Here is an 8261-nt window from a genome sequence, read left to right as displayed (position 1 = left end):
CCCTCTGTTGTAATATCATAACGGTTTTATTAGGTAGACAATAATTTTTTTAAATAATGTGAACAATAGACTCTAGAATTGACTTAATAAAGTAAAATAACACTCTAGCCCAAATTACCTCCTAAACCTTAACATTTAGATAACCATCTGCATACCTAGTGAATTGAACATCCAGTCATTGTTAACTGTACATGAATAAATCGAATAAAAAGAAATAATCATTCAATTAAAAATAATCAACATATCATCTGTATACCTATTGAATTAAACATCTGACATATCCATTATTCATATTGTTTAATATTCTCATTGTCTACCTATACTTTTTCATATCCTAATCACTAAATATATATATATATATATATATATATATATATATATGAAATATTTGGTAATTAAAGAAAATCAGTCAAAAAAAGCTATAATTTGTCTTATTTAGCAATAATTTACCTTATTTAACATGTAACAATTAATGAATGCTAAATAAGACAAGTTCTGGTTGATTTTTTTGTCTGAAACTTGATATATAACACTAAAAGATTTTGGTATCCGATAATTGACATGGTTTAACTTTGAATTATGTTATATATATATATATATATATATATATATATATATATATATATATATAGAATTTTATTAGTTTAAGTATGATGTCATTAAAACTTTAAATTTTATTAGTTTAAAAATTATTAAATTTAAATATTTAAAATTATATGTTGAATTGTTAAATGAATTTTTTAAAAAAGTTAAAATTTAAGTTTGCCATCGAATTTACTGTTGGTTAAATTTGTCAATAATTATTAATTTAGTTATTAATAATAAATAATATATTACTGTCGAATTTTATAAATTAAAAGCTTATATCTGTCGCTAAATTCATTGGTAATTAGTGGTAGACGAAAAAATCTGCCCGCAAATAATTATTGACAAAATTTACACTGTCGAATTTATTCTGCCAATAAATCTAACAATATCCAATGACTTTCTTATAGTGCTAGGTTCTAATGTAAAACTTCAACATTCTCATCGTTAATAGTTACACAAAAAAGAAAATAAAAAGAACAATATTCAGCTTGAAATCTCAAGAATTCAATTTTCACATGTTATTATCTTCCTTCTATTTCAGAGAGAGTTAAATTGTTGTTTGATCTGGTGGATGGGTGACTTTTCTGAGAGGATTCTGAACTGTAAAGATTTTGTTTGTGGACAAATGCAACTTGTCCTGGTGGAGGAAGATGTGTAATCTCACTTATTAACATCAAAACCACAGTGGATATAGTTGGTCGCTCTTTTGTCAATTCTTGCACACATAAAAGTCCTATGTGTATGCACCTCAAAATACTTTTCTCAAAGCATGGATCCATAATCTCTGGATCTATTAATGATATGATGTTATTTTCATTCCATAGTTTCCATGCCTTGAAAAACACAAACAAAACTTTGTTAATATGAGTATAATAAATGAAATTGAAACCGTTTGTCACTAAAAAGTGGTAGAGGAACAATGACTTACATATCCCACAAGGCTTAGTGATTGCCGATGGTTATAAAAGCTGGTGTTTCTTCGTCCACTGACAATCTCTAATAACAAAACACCAAAGCTATAGACATCTGATTTTTCTGAAAATAATCCTTCCATTGCATATTCAGGTGGCATGTAACCGCTACATCCAAAAAATCAAATATAATAACTAACTAATTGACTAACTAGTTATTATTAAACGACTCAAGACATAGTTAATTATATTGAATTAAAAAGGATTTCATACTATGTTCCAATAACTTTTTTTGTACTAGCTTCGTCATCTTCATCTCCTCTAAAAATTCTAGCTAAACCAAAATCTGATATTTTTGGATTCATTGCATCATCCAACAAGATATTGCTTGCTTTGAGATCTCTGTGTATGATTCTAAGTCTTGAATCTCTGTGAAGATAAAGTATACCACGAGCTATCCCTTCAATTATGTTGAAACGTTTTTTCCAATCTAAGACTTTTCTTCGTTGTGGATCTACATAATAATGACAGATAAAAGCTATGCTTAACTAAGTCGAAGGGAAAATGGATGACACAAGACCAAAGAGTATAAAACTAAGAAGGATAGATGAACCAACCAAAGAGAAAGGCATCCAAACTTTTATTTGGCATGAACTCATAGACCAACATTTGTTCGTCAGGTTCGACGCAACAACCAAGAAGTCTAACAAGATTGCGATGTTGAAGTTTCGAAATAACCACTACTTCATTCATAAATTCTTCCAGCCCTTGTCCAGACGCTTTGGACAATCTTTTCACTGCAATTTCTTGTCCATCTTCCAAATGGCCCTAAACGATAGTTAAAAATGTTTATACGTACTGATTTTTGTAGCATAATGTGAAGAATTATTGACATATCTTAGGGTGAATTATTACCTTATATACCGGACCAAAACCTCCTTTCCCAAGCATGTTTTCAGCATGAAAGTTGTTTGTAGCAGTTGCAAGCTTTTGAAATTCGAACAACGGTAGTTCGTCGAGTTTCATTTGATTTTGTTCTCCAACAGTAGTCTTTTTTTGAGACAGAGTTCCTGAAACTTTCTTTTGTAAGAAAGAAAAACATACATTCTTGGACTAAAAAATTAATGAAATCTACACTGCACACAGAAACAAAATTGATGAATATGCTTCTTTCTCCAATGAAATTTTATTGGAAACATGAAGTTGAAGGGTGTTTCTAATTTTTTATTTTATTTTACTTTATTCATGTTTGTTTAAAGTTGGATTATCACATTCTCTTAAAGAATTTCAACTACATGTTTTATATACCAGTGGATTAAAAGAATGCTATTTGTTAACCAAAATAAATTATTAAAATTAATCATTATATATTTATGTATGAATACATATATATGTTCTTTAACTTATTTTTAATGTATATTTTATATATATTTTAATATATATTTTATACTAATAGTTAATTTTAATGGTTGATTATAATGTACACCTAATATAGAGTGGATTAATAAGTTGTTACTTACTAATTCACGATATCTTTTCTATTCTAGTAAAAATAGTTAAACAAAAGATGTTTAAAGTAAAAAATTAAATTTAGTATTAATATAGGAGTAATGATCTAACTTAATTCCTGTCCTTTGTTTTTTGAAAAATAATGCGATTTTTGTTTAAAAAAATAAATATTTCGACTCTTAACATTATTAATTTTAGACAATATAAATACTTTGTTAAAAAAAATCTGTCAAGTAGTAATGAAAATTGATTTTATAGGGATTTTAAATTTTGACAAACTATTATTAAATTTATTTTTAAAAAATTTATTCATCGTTAATAATTAAGTAAAGAAAGACTATTGCTAGAAGTGATATCGCAAGAAAAAAAATTAGAGTACATAGATCTTTCCAAAAGAAAAATAACATCTCACAAGAAATAAAAGAAGGGAATGGTGATGTTTATGATGTTGGTGTTGGTTTTAGTGTTGGGAACAGAGAAAATATATAACAATGACAAAGTATGATTGAACAGTAAAAATAATAGAAATAGAAATTATAATGATAGTGATGAGAAAAGTGATAATAATAGTAATGATAATTGGCTCTATTATTGCAAAAAATTTTGTGGAGCTTAAAATTTTCATAAATTATGAATAAATCTAATTTTAAAAACTAAATTCTGTTATTATTTGACAAATTTTTTAAGAGAAAATTTGTGTTGTCCTAAAATAATAATGATAATATCGAAGTATTTTTTAATTATTTTATCATTTAAAAAAATAGATAAAAAAACAAATTGGGTCATACTCTTAATATAATTGTACTAGTAGTTATATAACAAAAAAAATTATTTCTCAATATCATCAGAAAGTCATAATGGACAAAACTAAATATCACCGAAGGTATTTTTGCCGCGCCAAGTCTTTTATTAGTAACAAATATAACCAAACAAAAGAGAAAGGTTATATATGTCACCAACAAAATTTATTATTTTTAATTAATATTTAATTATTAAAAATATTTTTATGTTAAATTTTAAATTTAATAATATCAAAATAAAATATCAATTTAAAATATTAGCTAACATTAATAAAAAATATCAACCTATATATTAACATACATTTCTCAAAACAAAAGTATAAAACTTAACACGAATACATTATATAAATAATGGTGATGATAACTGACAAGAATAATTTTGTTTTATTGTAATATTGATATATTCGATTATAAATAAAATAAAATAACATTATTTCTACTTATCATTAAATCGCATTAAAAAGTTAGTAAATATATATACCCATCAGGAGGACAAAGATATGTATATACATAGTCTACTCGTAAGTCGTAAGTCGTCATAAGAAGTTGCAGTCAGTAGTCAATACTCACTGCCTCACTATATTTTTGGATAATGGCTGACTATTCCTAGCCACTCTTTATACATTGGGTCAAGACTCTTTGAATGATCTAAAAAATGTGGAACCATATGTATTAAATGAGAAATTAAATGTTTAGCTGTTTTAGATGAAAAGTGGGTAAGGTTACTTACGAGCTTGTTTGGCGGTCCATTTTTGCCATGTAATGTATCCACAAATTGCTAATGCAATTATTCCAATCACCCCAGCAATAGTGGCAATGATTAATGACTTGCTTACTCTTCTTCCTTTATTACCTGTAGCTTCAAGGTATTCAGCATATATATATACAGAAGGATCTCAGAGTCAAAACAAGTTCATATATATTAACTTCGATCCCTACTGTTGTCAAGGCAACTCAATGATATGTACAGAGATAAGATTATAAAAAAGAGATTAAAAGAGTTCAGGCTTTCGTTAGAATATTATGTCTAGTTTAATTTTTGGATTCATAATTACTACTATTTTTAACATTTAATAAATATTTGTATAGTGTGCTAACACTCTCTTTATCAGCTATATTGAGTATTTATAATTCTATTGTAATTTCAAATTCTAATATTCAGACTATTCTGTGTTAATAATCACTTTATCAATTATCACTGATAAAATAAATCTGACTGTTCTAACTTCAATATTCTGTATTCAAATAACATCTCTCAATATAATATAATCGACATCTTTGTTATTATTTTAGCCACTGGACTATAAAGTTTAAATGTTTGATTGATATAAAATTAAACTAGTCTAGTTTGAGCTGTAAATAGCTCATTTTTTTTTTCCAAACACATACAAGATTTGAACCACTTCAAAGAACCGAAACATTAGCACATTTTTAGTTTGAATTGCATCAAAATTTAGATATTTATTTGTCATCACAACGATTAAAAACAATTCAAAGAGATAAAATGAAAAAACATACCAAGTTGAGAATGAGGGACACGAAGGAAGAGATCAACTCCACCAATTGAGAATTGTTCCAAATCAATCAAGTCTCTAATCCAAAACATGCATCCAATATAAGAATCATAAGCATAAGCCAAACAAGAACAATTTGCCAAACAACTCGTTCTGCAATTGTCTACGTCATCATCAGATCTCTCAGCGAAATCCGGCACTTTCATATTATTAAACACCTTAAACCCATCTTGTTGCACTTCATCAACTCCATTATGACTATTATTGTTCAAATTCTTCAACCTATCACACTGAAGCTGTGCCTCTTTCTTCCTCACACAACCACTAGTCCAATTTTTCTTACTCCATTCTTGCACATTCCTTGGCTCAAACCCTTCGAAACAGCTACAAATCGGTATGCTATTTGGATCACAGTTTCCGAAAGGCCCACAAGCGCCGTAATAATCACAGTCTTTTGGAAAAATATCAATCGTGTAGTAATTCTTCTGGTTCAAGAATTTTGCCATCCTAAGTTTTCCATCATAAGTAATCCAGACAATAGCAAATGCATCTGGATCAGCGAAATTATACGTTAGATAATTGGTTCCATCTGGATCGTGGTCCAGACGCCACCCATAGAGATACTCTGTTAGCATCCTCGGAGAGCCGAGGAAAGTCCGACCGTTCCACGGACCGGTTCGGTAATACGGCCTACTTTTCTTGTACCATAAGAAAAGTTCCGGAGCGGCCAACCGCTCCATGCTAACGGAGTAGTCTCCAGAAGAAGGATCTGTAGGGGATTTCCAAGAAACATACTCCATTTTCTTGCCTGTGATCTTGTTCGCCGTGATTTTCATCCTTGGCATGGCTGCATCCGCAGGGTGCGTGAAACTGTCCCAAACCGTTTCTCCAGTTTTACCATCCCTAAGAACAAGGTTGCCGTTATCTTGAAGCTGAGCACTTGAGATATTGGGGACATATTTAGTTGAGAATGTGAGGTTTGTTGACCAAACTATATAGTTTCTTCCGTCCATTACTACGAGGTTGCCATCCTTGTGAATCTTGATAACCCCTGAAGAATCTTTCACGGCTTGCTCTCTGTTTGCTATCCATATGATGTAGGAGTCAGAGAGGTACCATATTGCAGCGTAACGATTGGTTGAGTTTGGAGGGCTGAAGAATCCGAGCTTGAAGTTAGTGTTGTTTGAGGTTATTGTGTGATTGTCTTCAATGGATGTGTTTGATGTGATTGTGTCATTCATAGAGCTCAAACACAAATGGATGCTAACAAATATGAACAAACTAGTAATAAACAAGAAGGAATTATTAGCATGAGTTTGATGAATTAGAAAACCCATGAAGAATTTTAATGTAGTAGAGTTGTGTGTGGTTGAGGTGATAATAATAATAATAATATTAGTTTGGATCTACTGGCTTTATTCCATGTTAATTGTGGATGATCATGTTTCATTTATGTATTGATTTACGCAGTGGCGGGCGGATCTATGGCCTATGGGGTTTCATTATGTTTCAATAGCGACTAGTGTTTAATAATAATAATAATAATAATAATAATAATTACTGTATTATGTATGAATATATAATAAATTTATAATAAACATCGGTTAAATAAAACAATAATTTAGTCTATTTAAAAATTAAAATGATCCAAAAACAATTAAAGTTATAATTTATTATTTTTAATAAAATTTTATTCTTTCATGTTTTTTGATGCAATTTTTGTAAGAAAATATTTAAATAAAGACTATTAAAGTAAAATTTTTTAAACAAAGATAAAACACAAATTTTAACAAATTATATTATTGTATATATATTAATTAAAAAAACTATTTTAAAATTTACGTTAAATATGATAATTGATTATTTCAATTATATGAAATATTACTAAAGAAATCTTAAAAATACTAAAAAGTCAAAATATATTGTTGAATGTAACTCTTATATATCTAATATAATTATTGACTTGGCATATACACTATAAATTATAATTTGTTAATATCTTATTATATTATGTTTTAATTTATTTTATATTTAGTTTGCCTTTTCTCATATAAAATTTCTGATTCTGCCACTACATTTATGTGTTTGGTTAAGCTTGTTGGCTTTAGCTATCTAGGTCTGTCAATTCTTTTCTTTTTCTTAGTTTTGAGCAAATTTAATGAATTTAAGAACTACTTTTCTTAAAGCCAGTTGGAAAAAGGGGGATAATATATAATAGTCAAACAGAAAAAATAACACATATATAAATAATTTAAAAATAGTGATAATTTGACAATATATTTTGATAAAAGAAAAAACTTGTCCCCTTTAGGATTTTCTAGTGCCCTGTTAAAGCTAAGTATGCAGAATAATTCTAATTCGTGACTTCTTGTTAGTTACGTTCCATGTGAGACCTTCGCCATAACATGGCAACATCAGCCGCTACTACTAATCACGACAGAAGTGAAGGATTGAAGGAGGAGGATCGGCTCGTGCAATTTGGAGCTGAGGATATTAGAGAATCACTATTTTTTTTTTTTTTGTCCGAAATAATATTACAAAAATATAAATTTTTTAAAATTTTATTAATTTTGTTTTGATGTTATCAATTATGACAAAAAGAATTTATAAAATTAAATTATTTTTATAAAAAAATTGTAAAAGACAAAAGTTTTTTTCGTCTAAAAAAGCTAGAATTTTTATAAATAAAAAAATTAAATAATCAGTTTTTAATTATTATTTTTATGTAAAAGAGTTTAATCTTTTACAAAAATTAATTTTAATATTTATTATCTAAAATTTGAAAGAATTTAATATTTTTATTTTTATATTTGATTAAATATTAAGTTTATGGTATAAATAAAAATAAATAATTTTCATTCTGATTATTTTAAGAAAAAAAAATTTTTCTATATATGAAAATATAGTTAGATATTAGTATAAAAAAATTTATATTGATA

The 8261-nt window shown here is 27.6% G+C and overlaps 1 protein-coding gene across 2 annotated transcripts; it reads right to left on the bottom strand.

Moving 5' to 3' along the window:
• Positions 1-949: 949 nt before the first annotated feature.
• LOC130951349 (G-type lectin S-receptor-like serine/threonine-protein kinase At1g11300) lies at positions 950-6680 on the bottom strand. Of its 2 annotated transcripts, none has more exons than XM_057880001.1 (7): positions 5327-6680; positions 4539-4667; positions 2415-2569; positions 2117-2327; positions 1773-2013; positions 1517-1667; positions 950-1421 (listed from the first exon to the last, which is right to left on the bottom strand). In XM_057880001.1, the coding sequence occupies exons 1-7, from the start codon at positions 6657-6659 to the stop codon at positions 1110-1112; spliced, it is 2532 nt and encodes an 843-aa protein (XP_057735984.1). In that variant the 5' UTR covers positions 6660-6680; the 3' UTR covers positions 950-1109. The 2 variants fall into 2 exon arrangements, with proteins under 2 accessions (XP_057735984.1, XP_057735985.1); XM_057880002.1 differs by having other exon boundaries at positions 4539-4661.
• Positions 6681-8261: the final 1581 nt, after the last annotated feature.

This window comes from Arachis stenosperma, chromosome 9 (assembly GCF_014773155.1).
Source record: "Arachis stenosperma cultivar V10309 chromosome 9, arast.V10309.gnm1.PFL2, whole genome shotgun sequence".
In the NCBI taxonomy this organism is placed as follows: Eukaryota; Viridiplantae; Streptophyta; class Magnoliopsida; order Fabales; family Fabaceae; genus Arachis; species Arachis stenosperma.
This window is presented reverse-complemented; position numbering and strand designations above follow the sequence as displayed.

Excerpts from the sequence above, each read along its gene's own strand:
- LOC130951349 (XM_057880001.1), bottom strand. The coding sequence starts at position 6,659 with ATGGGTTTTCTAATTCATCAAACTCATGCTAATAATTCCTTCTTGTTT. Across the intron at positions 4,668-5,326 it reads TGTCCCTCATTCTCAACTTG|CTACAGGTAATAAAGGAAGA; the intron begins GTATGTTTTTTC and ends AATACCTTGAAG. Across the intron at positions 1,422-1,516 it reads CACTAAGCCTTGTGGGATAT|GCATGGAAACTATGGAATGA; the intron begins GTAAGTCATTGT and ends GTGTTTTTCAAG.